We start from the raw sequence: 21596 nt of genomic DNA, 5'->3' as shown, positions 1-21596 counted from the left end.
TCCTAAAAATTTTAACAGAAAAACCCCTTTTTTTAAAGCCGTAACTAAAAAAAAGCAACAAAAATTCCCTTAAAAAAATCGCGAAGAAAATTAATTTCATGGAAATCTCACTAACCATGCTTCCCGCAAACAAATTTTTGAGTCCCAAATTTTTTATTCATTTTTTACCCCCATTTTCCCCCCCCCCCCTTAAAATTGCATTTTAGTTTTAAAAAAAATTATTACATTTTTTTTTAAAATCAAAAGGGAAATTTTGATTTAAAAGGGAATTTTAAAAAAAAAAAATTTATAATATTTACACAAACCCAGGAAATTTTGCAAGTAAATTTTCGAAATTCTTTTTAATCGTCGTAACCGGTTCAAAAGAATTTTAATACAAACCCTTTTAGAAGAAAACCCCAATCGAACGCAAACGTATCAAAAAGGCGATCTGTCATATTTTATTTCATATATTTATTGAAAAGCTGTTAGAAACATCTAGAAAATATCATTATTTTGTTTTTAAATTTATTCTGACATATCTTTTTCCAACTCTTCTTGCCATCACGCAATCGAACATACCTCTACCTATAACGGAAGCTCTTCTAAAGTATTATTCGAACAGGCTATTATTGTTAAAATGACCAATGAAAATTCTGCCTATATTCATTTCTTTACTGTTAATTTTAGCAAAAGTCAAGGTGAAATCAGACGGCCTTCGGCCGAAAAAAAACGTTGCATATGCGCAATAACTTGAAAATCTATTCAATCATGTAAAATTTCATTCAAAATGCATAAATAGTACATGTATAATAGAAGTAGTCCGGACAAATTTATTTATAAAGTATTAAAGGTCGTATCTTGTTTAAAATCATAAAACCTGTTCTATTAGACTTGGTACTGATGATACCTGAGTGTAAAGTTTAGATGAAATACTTGTTGAGGGATAAGTTGTGTGTAGGTAACAAAACTAGTTAACACAATTTAATTGTAGATCGATTGCTCAGCAAATACTTGTTAAGGGATAAGTTGTGTGTAGGTAACAAAACTAGTTAACACAATTTTATTGTAGGTCGATTGCTCAGCACAAATTTATTTAACCGAAGGACCAGTTTAAATAGGCAATTAATTAAGGTACCGAGTAATATTAGTCTGGACCAATAGAAAGTAAAAAAAATATCTGATCAGAAACTACTTACAGTAGTTAAATGCATTGTTAACGCTTTGACAATCATAAAAGTAAATGCTATTATCAACAAAATAATTATTCTATGGTTTTTTCCTTTCCATGATTTCTCGAATTAATCTTAAAATATTCAGATGTGGTTATATGGTTACACTTGATAAATTAAATTTTGACACATGGCAACACTTTTTATTGTATTACTCCCCATTTAACAAAATCGACACAAACATTTTTTTAAATTCACATGTTTCATTTTTAGAAAAGAAAGGTATGGGGTTTTTGCAAGATAAACGTCGGGTTTTCACCCAAGTTTCAAATTTTCAGATACTTTGTTCCAATCAATATATGATTTTAAACTCTGAAAGAAAAGGGTTAAAAGATACGTGAAAACATTCATGAAAAAATTTCAAAGGGAAACTTTAAAATGACTCAAAAGGCCATACCATAATTTCCTAAAAAACAGCCAATCAACAACCGAACGACGTTACAAAAGTTTAAATGTCTCATGCCATAAAAACGTGCCAATGTTTTTTTCCCTTGAGGGCCCTTTTCTTTTTATACCCCAATAAATTTTTTTCCCCGGGAAAAAAACTGGTAATGTTCAAATTCTCATTGACGAAGCTAAAAAAGTAATAGAACCTTAACTTAATTGACAATTTCACACGAGCAAAAAATGAAGGTTTATAAACATAACATAGTTTTTGAAATCTAGGTAACTAACAGAAGGATATGACTAACCGTATAAAAGGTGATGATTAAGGTATGCGTATAATTAACCAGTCGCTCCGGAGGCTTCAATGATAAGTCGGTCTATTTTACACAAAATTTGTAATGCCATTCTCGATCTTTTGCACCAGTTATTTTTGAATCACCTATATTAAATTTGTACACAATCAAATTTATATGATATAGAAATATGAAAATTGTGATTATAACGACGACGATGATAATGGTCATGGTTGGCCAAGTTGTGGTGCTAGAGATATGAATGGTGATGAATAATGATGATGATAATGAAACTAAAATGTTTTTTTATACCGACTGCATTACATTACACCCAACAGACTTATTAAAACAAAAAGGCTGAGTGAAGGAGTAAATGTCCTGCTTCTGTAGCTCCCTATAAATAAAAGAAAAGTTTGGATTAAATATCAGTCAAAAAGAAAATAAATTTAATGATACTCTATACTTTAAGTAATAGCATTATAATATCTCAGTTTCATAGTTTGCACCATGGACCATTTTGTCATAGGACAATACGCGTTTATAACTACCAAAAGGTTTCAAAATGATCATCAATGTTCTGATCTTTAAAATCATTGATTTAATTGTAACAAAAAAAGTAAAAACTGTTTCAGGGAAATTTGAAACCTACTAGTAGACATTGCAATACGGTTTGTCATGTTTTATCAAAAAGTGCCATCACGTAAATTAATAGCTTCAAATTTTCTTTTCTGCAGCTAGTTTTAAAATTGATTACCTTTAACCATGAACCCTGATTCTTGTGTCTTGTATCTCCTTAAATTCCCCTTTCGCGTTCATGTGATTTTTCAAAAAGGTTATGGTTGGATGAAGATCATTTTTCTCTTCTAGAAGATCATCGACAACAGTGTTAGCATGACAGAATACTTTGGCTACAAACGCTGTCAACCTTCATGAATTAAACATGATTATAAATATGATAAATGGCATATCATACACGTCAGAAATTCAATGTCTGTTAACCATGTAGACATAACAACTTTACAAACCAATTCTTTATGTATCGAACATTACTGTAGGAGCAATAATCAAACTAAATGAAAGAATGAAACATTATCAATTATAATTGCTTACATTTCCCAAAGAAGCAATGTCGTAATTTTTTCGGTGATTGCGATACAATGGTTGAAATGAATTCTGTTTGACTGATATATACTCATATCATTTTTGAACCATTGTCTCGCCATAATAAATATATCAGTGTAGTTATAAATTAAATTTGAAATTAGATATATAAGTATGTTTTTTTAAATCAAAAGTTCATAGTTTGCTTCCATGTCTAATCTCCTCAGCAGATATACATGCATTTGTACAATTCCTTTAAAATTACTTAAACACATATCAAAACTTGAAAATATACTTGTAAAAATGTTTAAATCAAATCAAAATGTCAAAACAAAGCCGATCAATTCATTGTTACCTTTGTTATACATATTATCATAGCATCTTATCATTCATATAAAAAATGCAATAATTTGAATAATAGATTCTCAATAATTCAAAACGTAAGAAAAATAATGTGAAAGTCACTCACCCATATATGGTAGAATGAAAAAAAAATAAATGAAATAAAATTTCAAATAAAAGGTAAATACTAGTTTTAAAATTAATTAAGTTTAATATATAAATTCATTACTAATTTATTGGCATCTATATTCCAGAAAGATTGTTGGCAAAAGCGTCAATATATCTTGTTTCTTTGCATACTTTACTTTGAAGCGTTTATAGCGCTGCAGCCATTATAAATAGGAAATACAATTAATTCATCATGGTCGTATATCAATGTTTGTTAATGAGTAGGCCCTTATCATATTTCAAGCTGAAGTTTAGGTCGATATGCTATATATGATACAATTAATCAATAATTATTATGATATTTTGTGCCACAAATTACTACAAATCAGTTTATTCGTTTCACTTTATGCTTAATACACAATCCCGGATTCTGTACGTTCTGAATCACAGGTCGCGATATTGTCCTGTAATATCACGTGGTACTAGAAATAACCCAAATGCAAAAAATCCGTTGTATAATAAAAGTATACCCCGTCGGCGGAAAAGCAATCAAAAGTGTTAAGATAAGAACATTTTAAAATGTCATTCAATTTCATTGTTTTAGAAGAGAGATTTTGAAATATTAGTAAGACGGTAGATTTTCTGTTGTGTCACTACGGTATGGAAATAGACTCAGCACGCTGTAGTTTAGAAAATAGTTATGTAAAATCTGAACCGGCCCATTTTAAGTCATCCCTTGTTAATATTTTCAATTGTGGCATTTCGGAGTTCTTAACAGTTGCACCTTTGCAGAATTTTATTTCTGAGTAGAAGGAATCAGGAAGAAGTATGCACCAGAGCACATCCCAGTTGTTATCAAGATTATTTTATAGTGATTACACAATTTAAATTGCTTACGGACTAAAGTATTATTTTCTGTTCTAAATTCAGTTGAATAGTATTGTTGTTTAAAGCCAAGACAATCATATGCTGAGACTAATTACTGAGTCCAAACTTAAGTCTCATATGTGATTGATTTACTACAGGATAGATGGGGCGGATTTAAGTAGGATTTCTCCTTCTGGAGGCACGCTGCTTTAAAAACAAGATATTTTTAATAATCATCACATCTTAAAAACGTGTTCAAGTTATATTTTTAATCACTAGGTTTAGCATTAAAGTTTCTTTCAAATTTGTGGAAGATTATTATAAACGACCCTATTCCATCATATCAATAACCTAGTTGATAATGTTAATAGATTTCTTACCGCAATGCATGTAAGTATAACCAACAGATTGCACCAAAATAACTTATTTCAAACATTGCATTGTGATATTTCAAGAAATGCGATGGCCTTTACTTATTTTTGAGCCACTGGCCATTCGTTAAGTTAAGCTTCGTCCGCAAAATGTATAACAAACACGCTTAAAATATTTATATCTGTAAAATAGTTGTGTAAGTCCCGCTATGATCCGATCATGTGACATCCTCAGTGACAATTGTTCTTAGAGGATATTTATGTATTTCATATATATGGAGGATATTTGTTTGTTTGTGTGTAAAATTATTTTTTTTTCATCGAGTGGGCTTTTAAAACAGTATTCTCACGAGTGGCGTAGCCACGAGTGAGAATACTGTTTTTAAAGTTCACGAGATGAAATAAAATTACATCTCACAAAACAAACAATCAGATTTTCTTTTTATTTTATGCTTTAAAATAAGTTAAAACGAAACTTCTTTAATATAAACGTTAATATTAAAATCTTTTTTCCCCATTGAGAGTTTCATTTAGTCGAATTTCTAATTAAATACAAGAAGCCTTGGTTCGACAATCAACGGTAAATGGTGGTGATTTTATTCATTTTATTACAAAAATATGAATGATCGCTTGTTTTAATAATAATAACAAACAATTCTAGTAGAAGAAAAAGTCCAATCATCCATCCATACTTCTGTTACTTACAACGAATTTATATTAGACCTGGCTTTTTAGATGTAAGCGGCCGCCATTTTTAAAAGTTGTGTATTTCATGGGAGAAAAATAACAGTGTTTGATTCAGAGGGATATCATTTGGATTTGTTAGTCATACACCTTTTTTAAAGAAAGAAAACATATTTGAGGATTGTAATACACAATAAATAAATGTTGACAGAAGTGTAAACATTCAAAAAGCGGCTAGGAAATTAGAAAACTTGGAAAGTTAAATGGCTGCCTAACGAAAGCTGGGTTGTTTACTTATTCTTCGGGCTGTTGCCTATCATTGCTTTTCAAGTTTTCATAAAGCATACGGCAGTTATTGCTCGTACTATACTTAAATATGCCCAAATATCATTAAGAGCAGTTTTGCATGTGGAAGGGAAGGAATGTAATTTTCAGAGTTTTAAATTGAAAAAAAAGAGAGACGATATTTGGTGATTGGTAATTTAAATGAGTTTTCCTCTTTTTATTACTTTTAGCTTTGCTTTTCTCTGAACAGCCTGACATTGTCAGACATTGCCAGAATTGTCAGCAATAATAGCATTTAGGTACCACATGGGGAATATCTTCAAAAAAAGTAGTTTCGTCATTGGAAAGAGAGAAATTATATTTTGATAATTTTCACTGTGAAATTATCAAATATAATTTTCACGGATCAGTAATCCACTGAAAAGCATTAAACAAATCATGATATTAAACTTACCAAACACTTGTTGCTCTGTAAATGCCAGTATGTTTGTCATTATTACAACAGGAGTAGGAGCCATCTGAATGTCGGAACATGCTCTTCTCTCTATTTACACCTACAAAGAAAGATTCGCGTTGATGAAGAACAGTGTTGTACGACGCTAGGATGCAAAAGAAACTATTGCTTGTTTGATTTTATTGAAAGGCGAAACTTTTGTGAAGGCTTGCGTCCGTCCATTCCGTTAAGGAAAAAAATATAAACATAAAAGAATAACTGATGTATCAGAAACATTCATATAGAACATGTGGCATCTGGTTATTAAATAGCAGATTTAAACAACTTTGTGGTCGCTACAGAATAACAAGATACTAAAAACTTGATATACATAAATGTGCAGGTAATGATGTCTATCTGTATTCAGTCTTTCATACGAGTATGTAAAGATAGTTTCTTAAGCTTCTTTCTCAATCCGTTCAAATTGCTATTACTAATTTGGCATGTAAATGAAATTATTATTAACAAAAGTATGTTAAAACAACTAGAGCCGGGAGAAAACATAAGGTAACTTTGCATTTAAAGAATGTATTCCTACCATCTCGAATATGAGTATTGCCGGTGACCTCATGATCTGCAGTGACCTGATTGGTTTGCTTCAGATACATCATGGCGTACACATTTGGGGCGGTTGTGGCAATCGTCTGCTCTCCACAACCATGTGGACATTCGAATAAGCTATCAACGCCGCTAAGTATAGTTTGCACTACGTTATCCATGATATTTGCTTTAATGAATTATGTAATAAATTAACGCAGTGTATAGTTTAATGTAAAATATGCATATACAAAACAACTGCGAGATTTACAACGGTATGTTGAATTATCATAAATTATATCATATAGGAATTTCTTTAATTATTGAACCCCCTTATCTCGTTTACAGATGAAAACAAAATTGGTTATGCAACTCAATAGAACAATAGAAAATATAATTTCTGTGACATAAGAACACATTGTAGAAACTAGGACTAAGTCAAGAAGTTTATGCTTTTTATATTGATAAAGGCATATTAATATATCTTTTATTTAATTTGGTATCCCATATAAATATTTAAAGACGAATATTTTAGGCAGACTAATGATTTCAACATTCTGTCAAGATAATTTCGTGGTTGTCTTATTATTATCATTATTATTTACGGTTTCTACCCTATATTATGATCAACAATAAAATGCAACGTTCAACTAACGTACATGTATTATCTATTATTGCAATTTACATGACTTTACATGCCATATTCTGAAGTTTATTTCTAAAAGTATTTTAAATGAAATTATAAAAGGACATGATTCCATTCCCATAATTTTTATGCGGGTTACTATAAATTTTGTATGGTTTGTTCTCACAATTCGTCATTATAAACAACGTACCTTGTAAATATGCTGTAGCCGATCCGGTGCCTTGGATTGCTATATTTGGTAATGAAAGGTCGACTATAGATACTTGCTGTGCATGTCCAGTGTCGGAATATTCAAATCCTGTGAAATAAAACATCCTTAAAAATTTTGTCTTGTGAAATAGGTTTAATCAGAAAAATGAAGCCTAAACTTGCAGAATTTGTGTTATTGATTTGTTCTTCATTAAACTTTAAACAATCAATTAATGCTTTATTCCAAAACGAGTAGGCGGGAAAAGCTAATGGATTTCAAAATATCTACTAAAATAAAGATTATATCATTATATTTTGTATTTTAAAATAATAAAAGTGTAAAAGTGGCACTAGAAATGTCTAAAAGTATTGCATGTCAATAGTTAATATTTTACTTGCCGCCCTAAAGGGAACCTTATTATTCAACAGAAAATGTTACTTATTCTGACTTGTCTTAACTCTGTCGCTATCTTCACAGTCTTCACGTTGCTTGTTTGGATCTAGACAAGCTTGAATTGTTATAATTTCCTGAATACCCTCGTTCTGTAAATAAAAATGTGTGTGTATTATGACGTCTTCTCTAAGACTTCTTCTCTGTTTGTGTGAAATGAGCATAAAGGTATGTAATCAACAATATGCATACACAGTAGAATCCCTATTTAAGACCAGTCCAGAATTAAGACCACCCGCTATTAGGACCACGTTTTATAGGAACGTGATTTTCTGTTCTTTATGTCAATGGTTACATGATCTAGAGTAAAGATCTCCTCACTTGTACTCTTTTAAGACCACCAGGTTCAGTCCCAATTCTTTGTTTTGTTCTTTAAATGACCCCACTATTGAGACCACTGACATTAAAATACAACACCTACCCGATCTTAAATTTGTTGTTATGTTGTTATTATCTGCTTGAATGCTCTTAGGCATGTCACTTGATTTCACTAGTTGTCAAAACTGTTATTATTGGGATATTGCATGAAATAAGGTGAAAAAGTAAATTTTGGAGTAATTTAACATTGCCTAATTTAATCAAGAGAATCTTTCTTTTGTCGAGGGACAACAGTGCTGATGGTTTACTATCATTCCAAGACAACTGGAAAACAATACTGCAACAAAAGAATAAATATAAATTATTGTTACTCACATGATAGCATTATGAAAGCTTTAATAAAACATACCACAACAAAGAGTAATTTTTTGATTCTGTCAACCATTGGCATTCCCTCCTCGTGGACGATGGCTACAACTTCCACCTGAAATTTTCCCGCTTTCAATGGTATCAAAGGAAATCGGACAGTTGTGGCACTGTTTGGACCTACTTCGATTACTTTTCTTGGCGAGGGCTTATCCGGTGCTGTACCATGACATAAACCATTCGTTGCTATTAAGTACATGTTTGCCTTGAATGTAACACACGAGAAAATGTTCAATGAAATTAAAATTGCAAGTTCACCTTTAAAATAGATCCAACTTCAATATCAAATCATTTAACTAACCACGTTGACATGTAAGTAGTGTGTTTATAGGGGTCCTGTTTTGGTGCTCGCTGCTCTGATTTCATAATGTAATTATGACGTAATCTACTGTAAGGTAATTATCTATAGTACAATAGTCTATTGTAGATAATTATGTAATAGTCGATAGATAATGATCTATAGTACAATAGTCTATTGTAGATAATTATCTCTATTGTGTAGATAATAATCTATAGTACACTAGTGAATGTATACTTTATTGTAGTGATTAGATAATTGAATCTTATTACTATTATTATTATGGTATTGATTTGACGTCTCAATTAGAGACTAATGTTTGGTAAATCACTGGGGGCGGGCAAGCAGTAAACGAAAAACAAAATGGCGGCGACGAACGAAAATGAGTTACATGACCGGGCACATTCGTTGTTTTCAGTCGCCGCCATTACAACCAAAATGCAATACTAACTCCGCCTTCTTTTCTCTGTCTACATTTTTAGTATAGTATTTTGTGCATAATACTGAAATTAATTAACAATGGACAAACCAAATATTATGCATTTACAACAATGAGCACAAAAACAACAGCAACAACACCAAAGTGTATGTATACTGGAGTTATCTTTACAATTAAAGTATGCAAATTGCGTTGTAGATATCCTAGAATCTACACCATATCGAACTTGTAACGGGTGCAAAGAAGGTTGGCTATCACAACGGGACCATTCCTGTTTAAACGTTAACGTGAAGGAGAGTAAACTGTATGCTTACGTTAACGAAATAATTAATAAGGTTGACGACGAAAATCTGTTGTTTGAATGGGAGGAAGAAATGAAAGGTTCTGGTCATGTGACTGCTGGTATCATTGACTTGTTCTTGTTAAAGTATAAATGTAAATATAATAGAGATACTCTGATGAAGAACAGCTTAGTTTGGAAGAGAAACATTTTAAGAGCGGCTCGGACCATCATTCAGGTGCTTGCAGGATAAAAGCAGGACTTCAGCTTCCATCTCACAAACATGACATCGTGTACAATTCAATACAAGACTAGGCAGAGTGACCACCAAATAAATGAGGGAGATGCATTGATAAAGTTTATAAGTCCGGCAACTATACTGTTAGTAAGTGATTCTTATATAAACGTGTCTTTTTGTTATGATTATAGTAATGATGGTGTTGATAAATAATGTTGATGATGATGATGATGATGATGATGAATGATGATTTTTTTAAGAATTATTCTTTTATTATAATATATTATATTATATATTTAGTCGACTCTCGTTAACTCGAAGTCATCGGGACCGTCCAAAAAATATCGAGATAACGAAATGTCGAGACAAACAAATTAGTGTTTGAATAAGGCAGGAACTGATTTTTACAAAAGACAAGTGCATACCTTATGTCAAATAATCTAATATCCCCATGTCTTGTTTTTCATAGGCCTGGTCAATATTTCACAAAGTAACATTAGCGGATGTTTACCAGCGGAAATACGGGTGTTTGTGATAAAAACGCATAGTGAGGTTTACTCAGTAATACACCAATATAGTGAAAACATTGTTTTCAGGGTGGTTGATCCGGATATCCTCCCGTGTTATTTTTCGGGTCTTTCTCGAGATTGTTCGACCGCTGATTGATTTGGTGGTGATGTTGTGAAACAATATTGCAACGATAGCGTTTCTATACTTTCACTATTTCATTTACATTTGAAGTCATAATTTATTGATTCAGTGTTCGAATATTTATAAAGAACGTAAAATTCACTCATTTTTGACATAAGTCAATCAACACGCTAAATAGATTAACTTTTATCAAAACAACTAAACTTGTTACAAACAGAATCATCATTATGACACACGCTATTGACCAATTATCGTCTAGTTTGTGTTTTTCACACGTCTGAAGGGAACAGACGAAAGAAAACTATTACTCGAGATAAACAAAGGATAAAAGTGTGAAAATAAGTGTTGGGGCTGAAATTTTACATCGAGATACTGAAAATATTCATACTCGCTTAAAACAACGCAAGCAATATTTTGCTCTAGAGGTGCAGAAAAAGTTTGCCTTAATAGAAAGAGTTCCTGCATGAAGTAGTTAAAATTTAAAACTATCATCCAATGATGAGGAAATGTCAAATACGTAAAGGGCTCTCCCTTAGAAAGCGCAGATTTTTCTATTTCGAGGTTACTTCTATCCCTTGCGCAAATCCCCCCATTGGTGAATTTCTGTGAACTGACATTGGGTAACCGTACATTCGTTCGTACATTTCCAACGTTAAGATCCTAACAGAGCTGATGATTCAACGAATGCTACCACTATTAATCTGGGCACATAGGCAGAATTAATTCGGTCCCATAAAAACACACTTTGACCCCTTGCAATTGTAGCAACCTTTGTTTCTGTCCTAACATACGGGTACTTTGCAGTTGGAGACTTAAGTAAACGCGCATGCGCGACAAGTATCGCTGCATTCAACTGGTACTACTTCCTGAGTCTGATGAATGCATCTTGAACTTTTATTTGATATGACCCCGTATGATCTCCGTCTTCGCCACTTATCAGACAAAATTCTGGCATACTTCTGTGCAAAACTATCCGAATATGGCACCCATTTATGAGGTAGCTGAACAGTTCCAGACAGTCATTCATTGGAAACCCGACAAGATCGAAAATTTTCGAGCCTTTGGTGGCTTCGTGCCGCATAAACAAGCCAAGATCTGCAAATATGGAGAAAAAACAACATGTATTTATTATCATTATTATTATTATTACGCGCAGAGTAGTAGTAGTACCGAATTGTATAAAAATAACAAATATTTGTTAGAAGAAAATGTAACAAATACAACTGCAAAACGGTATTATTATTATTATTATTATTATTATTATTATTATTATTATTACAGGCTATAAACTAAAAGGTACTTACTGCCAGAATTAGGATTTGTTTCATTTGGACTTCCGGTGTCTTTATCCGTAAACATCTCTCCTTGATAATACCTGGATTTATCAGAGGTTACCGTGTCAGCCCGAAGTAGTCTGTTAAGTATTGCTTTGTATGAATACAAGTCTCCAGTTGTACTCACTAATGTCCTGTTTAGATAGACGTCCACCTTTTTGAACATTGCGTGAAAGAACGAGTCCACTGGTGTTACTTTTTTATCTTCGGTTATATGGGAACCGTCGGAGTTTAGAATTCAAACCTTAAGAAATAAGCGTGTACTTTTCAAGTCGGTGTACATATCGCCTTGGAGGTCGGTTTCAAATTCCAGGGGGGGGGGGGGGCTCACCCCCGTTATACTGAGAAAGAAGGCAAATATCCTGTAGTATTTGCTTCTGAATAGCCAATTGGTTCGGAAAAACGCTAAATATGTTGAGTGCGTCCGTCACCGTTTCATTGTCACTGAGGCTCGAAAACACATACATTTTACTGTTTCGACTAAAATACGATCAATTAACTGCTTGTTTTGGAAAAAATGTCATTTAATTTACCGTAACTGAACTGACGTTTTGATTTCTTCGTCTTGCTCACCTCAGAATCTGTACTACTGCTAGCCTTTTTTCAGTTTCCCGTTCGTTTTACTTCCACTTCCGGTTCCGGTGACAATTTTACTGACAAGTTTCTTTTCAGTACGTGAATTTAACTGTGATGCTGCTTGATCGAGCGTTTCTTCGACGGGTGAAACAATGTGTACAGTAGCGTCTGGTTGCCTGAGTTTGAGAGTTTAGAGTTAGCTGGTAATTTTCATTCGTATATTCTCATCCAGGCAGAAAAATTTGGAATGTACAATTCCTTGCCGTTACTGCCGTTGTAATGATCAATGGAATGAATTTTTTTACAAAAATATTCAAGTAACCTGTGTCCTTTTTATGTCAAGAATGAAAGCTTAGGTAGGTTTATATCATGCAGTAATAAATGAAGAGCAACCGAGGGCGTTTTGTTAAAATGTCTGACCACGCCTCTTCATCTGCGTCGTTATGTACTATTACAGCAATGTAAGTGCTTAAATATGTACATTTATTGATTAACGATCACCATAGACTTGTTCTTTTTTCTTCTTGAAATGCATAGTCACGCCTACTTTACAGTTTTTTAAAGCAGTAAATAACTCTCCAATTGCAGATGAACAAATCACATGAATATATTCGATTCGTCGTAAATGCACTGGTTTATAAAAGGAATAATTATCGACTGTATCCACGGAAAATGTTTGACGCGATTTAGAAATAGCAAGCCCACCGCCTAAATTAACTTTTCGAAGTAACTGCGCTTTGCTATCCCCAACGAACGAAAATCCGGCCACATTTAAAGTGATTAAAACATCACGTCCTAAAATAGCGTCCCTCACGATTGATAAATCATCATCATCATCATTCGCTGTGAACCGTTATGTTAGTTAAAGCAACGTACCATTCGTCTCCATTTGTGAAATCTATAGGTTGATGTAAATTTACCCTGAAATTGGCCCCGTTATTATCCGGAAACACAGAAGTGCTATCGTTGCTTCCAATATACGCGTGAAATTGATCATCCATAGTTTGCACCTTCAGTTTTAGTAAGTAAATTTAAATCAATATATATCACTTGCTTGATTGTTTCTTCTTTCGATTGAGCTCAGATTTAGATACCCACCTATCAAATTGGGGGCCGACTCCGCGATACCGAACAAATATCTCTTGAAGTTTTCCCACTTTACGTTGGCGCAATATCTTTTCTATGTCCCAGTTTTTGATATCGTCAAAGTCTTTCTGGACCCTCTGTATCTCCGATTCATAGAATGCCGTTGGTATTGCTTCAGAGTTCATGTCCTCCAAGTAATATACGGGTATATTTTCCCGTAAAACACGCCCTTTTATCCTAAATATCTCATTTGTAAACTTCTGGGTATATGCCCTTTCGAATGTTTGCCTTCGAATACTAACGCGAACAATATCGCCCACTTTGTACGTGAACCTCCACCCTTTAGTGAAACTTTCGGTAACGGCTTGCTTTTGCTTTTTCCTGGCATACATAAGATTCAAGAATCTAGATTGGTTTTCCTCCGTCACCTGAACGGGACTTAGACCAAACAGTGACGAATGCATGCGATTATTATATGCTGCCACGAGTTTGTCAAGCACCGGTAAATACGAAAATGTCCGGTGTTCATGACAGTATTTGTAGAAATTTTTCTTCAATGTCTGATTAAATCTTTCTACGATTTGACAGTGGAGTGGCGAATGAGAATAATAGTGCTTAACACCTTTCAATATGAGCATTGCATTAAAGACAGTAACCATAAATTCTGTGCCCTCGTCCGAACGAATTCGTTTGACCATATACTGATTTAGAATTTCTTCCAGCGCTGAAGTTACAGACTGTGCACGTTTGTCACGTAAAGGGCGTGTAATAGGACCGTATTTTGATAAAATATTTAGTTGTCAAATTTATACCATTCATTTGTCGTCCATTTTGGCTTCTTTCCCTAACGTTTATCTGTTAAAGTCCTCTTGATTGGCTCTTTCGGTTTAGATTTACATTTTTATCGGTCCACTTGATTAATATAATTCGATTAGTTCAGAACTTGTTATGAGTAATTTTGACCAATCAATCTTATAGTTAAGTATTGTCATGACTACCAAAAGTGTATAAATACCGGGTGAATTTCTATATATCTTGTCTTGGGAGCTGGCCGACAGGTCAGTTCACTTCAAAGTTTTAGAGCTTTGGCACTCTTCAAAACTTAATAGTTTTGACTCTCTTTGAAATCTATATGATTTGAGAATTTAGGATATACTTATTAGTAAATACTTAGAAATTCTTTTTAAATAAATAACTAGTTGTTGGTAGATTCTGCTTAAATATATAGTCTTATTCATACTTTTGGTAAATAAATTACACGATTGTCGTTTAAATAAGTCTATGATTAGAATAAATCTCGTAATGTTAAATTTATAAAGTCTTGTGTTGTACTTTCTTAATAAGAGTAAATTAAAGGTAGCGTCCTACACCACCATCCTAGCCACTGGTTGGCAATTAAGAGTTCAGAGAACCTGGGTAAAGTGCCGTTTAAAGACATATTTGTGATCACGTGTCGTCCGCATAGTAATTTGGCCATTTATATTTTAAGTCTGTCCAGAGTGCCACTGAGTGTTGGGCTCGAATCAGCTTGAACCACTGATAATAAACCGGCACTATTACATTGGTGCCGTGACCACTGGACTTCTCAATTGTTTGTAAATCAACTATTAATTTTTGCTGTAACAGCTGAATTTTTGATTTTTGTAATACGTAGAGCGTTTATATTGAGATTTGTTTTGGCGTACGTCTAGTATTTTATTTAATTTTTTGGCTGTTTTAGTAACGGCATAGGGAATTTATATAGAGCTATGTAAAGTTTGGTTATATTTTAAAAATACAGTACTTATTCGGATTCATATCAATAAAATACTCATTTTTCCAGTGTGTTACGTTAGTATATCGTCTGCTAAATTTTACTTTACGCACGATAAGTCGTGTGGTATTTTTCACGTAACGGTTAATCGAGTAAAAATTGCTAGGTGTATAGCGCGAGGTGTGTATATGCGTTTAAACCGGTTATAGGTTGGTGGTGTATAAAATAATGTATTGATTATAAACATAAATAAAATTGAAAATATAAAGTAAAGTAAATGTGAATTTAGGTGGACGCTCCTGTAAATAGAATATTAGATAAATTAAAATAGAAACATTTAAGGGTTTACTATAAAATTTAAAAACAAAAGTAAATTTAATTCTATAGGATTAATTATAAAATATAAACATATAGTTATACTAAGTTGTCAAAACTTTATCCAAGACCACTTGTAAAAATATTGTGTTAAAAAAAAAAAAAAAAGCTCTAAGTAAGAGTATCATAAAGGTATGTTTGTTGTTAAAGTTTAACTATTTAAATTGTATGAACAATAATATAACAAATTTTGAATTAATGTGATTTAACTTTAAATTACGTCTTTCTATGGTTAAAAGTTGAAGTACAACTAAGATATAAAATCATTTTGTTTTACTTATAAATGTTATCATTTAAGTATGGCTGAGGGAAATTTACCGATATATAATTCAGAAAGTAGATATGGTCAGTACCGTGTGATAGATACTTCGGGGTTCGATGCTCAGAATACGTCACGCACGAGAACTTTAACTTTAAACACGCCTACATGTACTCCCGATATAAGGTCTTTTCATGAAACGGAAGGACAAGTTAACACGCATTCTTCACCTAGGTATAGGGAAATTTTCCATAATACTTCTTATGGGTCTGATTCATTTCTTGGTTCCCCTACTTTTAGACAAGAGTTTAGTACTCCGAAAGTAAGATTTAGTTCACACTCCCCTACTGTTCATGGTGATACAAATGAAGGATTATTACGTATTGGTGATAGTCATAGCTTACCCTTGTATACAGGAAGTGCTCGAGATGACTTAGATACGTCTATCCCCGGGGTTAAAGGGACTGATTTTGATAAAAAGCCAGTGCTTTCCCCTTTAAAAACTGATGATACTGTTCCTAATGTAACAGTTAGACATTATAGCTATATGAAGAGTTCACCCTCTTTAGTGACAAAGCGTAACATTAGTAGCGTTACGTCACCGGTTATGGTTAATACATGCCAGACACCAGTGCCTCATACTTTATCGAACCATTATTCGCAAAGTGTAGGTTTTCCGAGTAATTTATCTCGAGGAAACGCATTTATGCCTAGAACTTATAGTGCTCCGATGAACACTATGTACTCGGGTATTACAAATACTCGGCCATCTTCGGTTATGAATATAAGTCCGATCATTTCGATGGTATACTAGTGAATGGTCGATTTATTATTCATTTTGAGCAGTAGCAACTGGATAGTTGGATTGATCAACAAAAAAGCATGCATGTTAACAATTATCTTGCGGGGAGAAGCACAGCGTTTACTGTCTACATACACCCTTCTCAACTTGCAAGTTATTCGGAAACTTAAACGTTGGCTAACGCAAAGATTTGTCCACATGAACGTGAAGTTTGCCTTTCGCTGTTCAATTCCGTAATCGGAAGAGAAGCAGTTGAATCGTTTCGGACCTATGTTACTGCACTTACGTAGATTAGCTCAAAAAGCATTCCTTTAATGCACAGTGATGCTTTTAGAAACACGAATATTGACCAATATATTCATGGATTAGGTCCTTTTGAATTAAGAAAAGCACGTACAATTTACGCATCCATATTACTTTAGGATCACGCAATTAGTGCTGCCGTAGAATTTATGTCATTACAGGGTTCGGTAGATAAAATGACAAAACCATTAGATGAGGAAAGGGAGTTAACTCGTCCATTGAATGCTATTTCGTCAACATCAGTTTCAACAAGAAAACATATGGAACTCAGTTTAGGCCAAATAATTCCTCAAGATTTTATCAAAACACTGGTATTGATAGGCCTTCAATGAGACGCAGTAATAGCCCTATGCGTAACTATAGTAACGCGTACCCCCACAACCAAGCTGTAAATCATAAATATGGTTCTACTACAAACACCAATTATAACTCCCAGTCTAGAAATCATCAAAATATGACACAGGGAAATTCTTTTTATGAGAAACCTAACTTTAAAGACATACAGTGTACTTACTGTCATAAAAAAGGTCACATTGAGAGCCGTTGTTATGCTAAAAGAAATGCTTTGAATCAGGGAAACTAGGTCAGACTGAGGTTGAGGCCAAAACGTCAGTCAGTTCTCAATTGGTTAGGCCTATAGAATTTCAAAATGTACATATTAATAGTGAACCTCGTACACTTGTTTGTACTTCGTCTCAATCTAAGGGAGATAACATTCTTACCAAAGTTTCTTTGCCTGAAATGACGTATAGTTCAAATTTGAATTATAAAAACAAGTCTAATAAACAGTGTATTCCAGAAATTATAGTTACACCCCCTCCAAATGATGTTAAAAATGACCAAAAGCGCTTGTTTCTTTAGAAATTCCTAGTAAAATTGAGGGTCAAGAAGTAGTACAACCCAAACCGGAAGTTATGGGTCATAAAGTATATCGTTTTCAAAACGAAAGTGAAAGTAGGCCTTTAGCTATCAAAACTGAAAGTTGTCAAAAATCTGTCACTTCGGACCAAAACTTAATCAAACATAACTCTGGGAAAAGTGAATTAGTTTCAGAACTTAAAAATGTTGACAAAACTTCTTGTTATTATGTAAAAGTAGATTTAGGTTCTCTTAAAGGAGGGATGTTAATTGATACTGGAAGCCCAGTTTCTATTTTGTCAAGTTCATGCTATAAAAGGCTTCAGAATAAACCCAAATTAGACTTTACAAATATACCATTATCAACTGCTGATGGGTCAAAATTACAGATAGCTGGGAAATGTGTATTAAACTTTGAAATAGAGCATATATCTTTTTCTTTTGAATTCATTGTCGCTGACATTGAAGAGAAAATTGGTATTTTGGGTATGGATTTTTTTGAGAAATTTGATGTTTCTTTGAATATTGCCAAACGCATTTTGAAAACTAAGCTGGGCAAAGTAAAAATACATCGTTTTATTACATGCTTTTCGGTGGTTTATAGAAATATATCAGTGATATAAAACTGGTAATTTCACTGTTTGAAACAGTGAAATTACCACTTTGATAATTTCACTGTTTGGAATTTAAGCCCCTAACGTTGTTTCAGTGAAATACCAGCGTGTACAGTACTTGGTACCAACTTAATGACAAGACGTCGTAAATGACGTCACGTTGTATTAATATTTGGCGCGCTTTTCATTCAATATTAGGTTTAATGTCTTTTTAAAACGTTTATTTGCATGTAATAAAAAGAAAATTTGTTTAGTTTAGTGTAAGATCGAAATATATTTCACCTTGTGAACACCAAAAGTTCATATTTCACTCGTGGCTGCGCCACTCGTGAAATATACCTTTTGGTGCTCACTCGGTGAAATATATTACGATCTTACACTGAACTAAACAAATATCCTCTATATCACACAATATGTTGTGCCAAATTACAAGTATCAGAGACAATTACAATCCCTGCTAGAGTAGAAATGACTATTAATGCAACCATAAATGGTAATTGCTTAAACAGATATAATATACTAGACCCTACTCACAAATTCATAGATAAGGGTATTTTAGTGGCTAGATCTTTGATTGATACTGAAGAAAATAAGACAATTATATCAGTTATGAATATAAATGATCAGCCTGTGAATTTGAAACCAAACAGTGTCTTAGGCTCATTAACTGAAATTTCCGAAATTTTTCAGGATTATAAAAATTCTATTACTCAGTTAGATAACTTTAAAGACTGTGTTTTACCTACACATTTGGGGTCTGTTTTTAGGTCTGTTGAAAATAACCTAGATAAGGATCAGAAATCAAAGGTCAAGTCACTTTTAACCTATTTTGAGGACATATTTGTGGGTCCAGATGGCAAGTTAGGCCAAACAAATATTGCTGAGCACTTTATTAACACTGGGGATTCAAAACCTGTGCAATGCAAGGCTAGGAGAATACCTATACATTTACAAGAATCTGTTAATTCGGAGATTGACAAAATGTTAGAACAAGATGTCATAGAACCGTGTAGTTCCCCTTGGGTGTCAGGAATATGTTTAGTTAGAAAAAAAGATAACACAATAAGATTTTGTGTTGATCTTAGGGGTTTAAACTCAGCTACTATATTTGATGCTTATCCTTTGCCTAGGATTGATGAAACATTAGACCATTTATCTAACAGCCATTATTATCACTTGTTAGATTTAGCCAGCGGTTACTGGCAACTCAAATTAAATGAGTATGACTCACATAAAACAAGTTTCCGGATACCCGGGAAGGGACAATTTGCTTTTAAAGTTATGCCATTCGGTTTAAAAAATGCCCCTGCATCATTTCAGAGATTAATGGATGCTGTTCTTTGCGGCTTAGGTTTTGAGAGATGTTTAGTGTATCTAGATGATGTTTGTATTTTAGGGAAAACATTCAATGAAGCATTAGAAAAATCTGTTCTTGGTATTTACAAGATTAAGACATGCTAACCTTAAATTAAAGGCAACTAAATGTAAACTGTTTCAAAAGGAAGTTATATTTTTAGGGCATAAAGTTTCTGCTAGTGGTATTACTTGTGACCCATCAAAAATAGAAAAGTATACAAAATTGGCCTACCCCTACTAATAAGCATGAAGTTATGTCATGGCTAGGTATCTGTGGGTACTATAGGAAAATGATTCAAAACTTTGCCGAAATTCTCATTACCTCTAACGAGACTCACAAGAAGAATGCTAATTTAAATGGGATGAAAGTGAAAATGAGGCATTTGAGAAATTAAAAACTTGTCTTGTTAATCCTCCTATTTTGGCTTTTCCTGAGGAAAATGGTAGTCAATTTATTTTGGATACTGACGCAAGTGCTGATTCTATATCAGGAATCATTTCTCAAGTTCAAAATGGACAAGAAAAAGTATTGGCTTATGGCAGTAAAATTCTTAACCCCGCACAAAGAAATTATTGTACAACAAAAAGGGAGTTATTTGCTATAGTTCATTTCATACAACACTATAAACACTATCTTTTAGGGAAGAAAATTTTGGTTCGCTCAGATCATAAAAGTTTGACATATCTTCAAAAATTTAAGGAGCCTGAAGGAATTCTGGCACGTTGGATTAATATTCTTGGGGCCTATGAATTTGACATTGAATATAGGCAAGGTACAAAGCATTTAAATGCAGATAGTCTTTCTAGAAAAATAAAAGGCCATGCAAAATAACTAATTGTCAGGAGTGTGTTAGTACTTTTCAAAAATCAAAAATTATTGAAAATAACAAGTATGTTAGCATAAACCCTATAGGTCAAGGTAATTCGCAATTACAATCTGACACAAATAAAAATCTTGAACCAAACTGGTTGTTTCATTGGTCCAGTAAAGAATTACTAGAGTTTCAAATTAACGACTCTATAGTGTCTGAAATAATTAGGTTAAAACAAGAATATTTAACAAAGCCTAAGAAGTCAGAGCTATCAAATCTGCACTCAGATGTTACATGTATTAAATTATGGCAAAAATGGGAAACACTTGAAATCCGTAATAGCTTGTTGTATTACAAGAACTTTAATGATCATGAGTGTGTTTATCAATTAGTAGCTCCTGAGGAACTTAGGAATTATATTTTTAAGCAACTTCATGAACAGAGATATTCTGGCCATTTGGGACGAGATCGCACCTTAGAGTGCATTAAACGTAGATTTTACTGGCCTGGTATGGCTAATGATATAGCACTTTGGGTTCGCCAGTGAGAAAGCTGTGCAAAAAGTAAACCAGGCCCCGGGAAAGGGAAATCTCACTTAAAACAAATTAAAGCTCATCGCCCTATGGAAATTTTAGCTATAGATATTCTGGGCCCTCTCCCTTTAACAAAACAGAATAATGAATATATTATAGTCTGTGGGTGTTACTTTACTAAATGGACAATGGCTTTTGCTGTTCCAAATCATACAGCTTATACTGTAGCGGATACCCTTATTACTCAGGTGTTTTTACAATATGGGTTTCCTGCTCAAATACATACAGATCAGGGGAGAGAATTCGAGTCCCAATTATTT

General features: G+C 33.3%; 1 protein-coding gene across 1 annotated transcript in view; it reads right to left on the bottom strand.

Annotated features, from left to right (window-relative positions):
• LOC132712924 (venom factor-like) overlaps window positions 1–21596 on the bottom strand; it is a 61599-nt gene that overhangs the window by 12840 nt on the left and 27163 nt on the right. Inside the window, exons 20-25 of the mRNA XM_060695359.1 lie at window positions 8693–8914; window positions 7964–8057; window positions 7516–7623; window positions 6681–6869; window positions 6104–6203; window positions 2649–2816 (exon numbers count right to left, since the gene is read on the bottom strand). Coding sequence (XP_060551342.1) covers window positions 2649–2816; window positions 6104–6203; window positions 6681–6869; window positions 7516–7623; window positions 7964–8057; window positions 8693–8914 — 881 coding nt within the window. The remainder of the gene's footprint in view (window positions 1–2648; window positions 2817–6103; window positions 6204–6680; window positions 6870–7515; window positions 7624–7963; window positions 8058–8692; window positions 8915–21596) is intronic.

Source organism: Ruditapes philippinarum, unplaced genomic scaffold (assembly GCF_026571515.1).
Source record: "Ruditapes philippinarum isolate M1 unplaced genomic scaffold, ASM2657151v2 ctg313_1_1_1_1, whole genome shotgun sequence".
NCBI lineage: Eukaryota > Metazoa > Mollusca > Bivalvia > Venerida > Veneridae > Ruditapes > Ruditapes philippinarum.
This window is presented reverse-complemented; position numbering and strand designations above follow the sequence as displayed.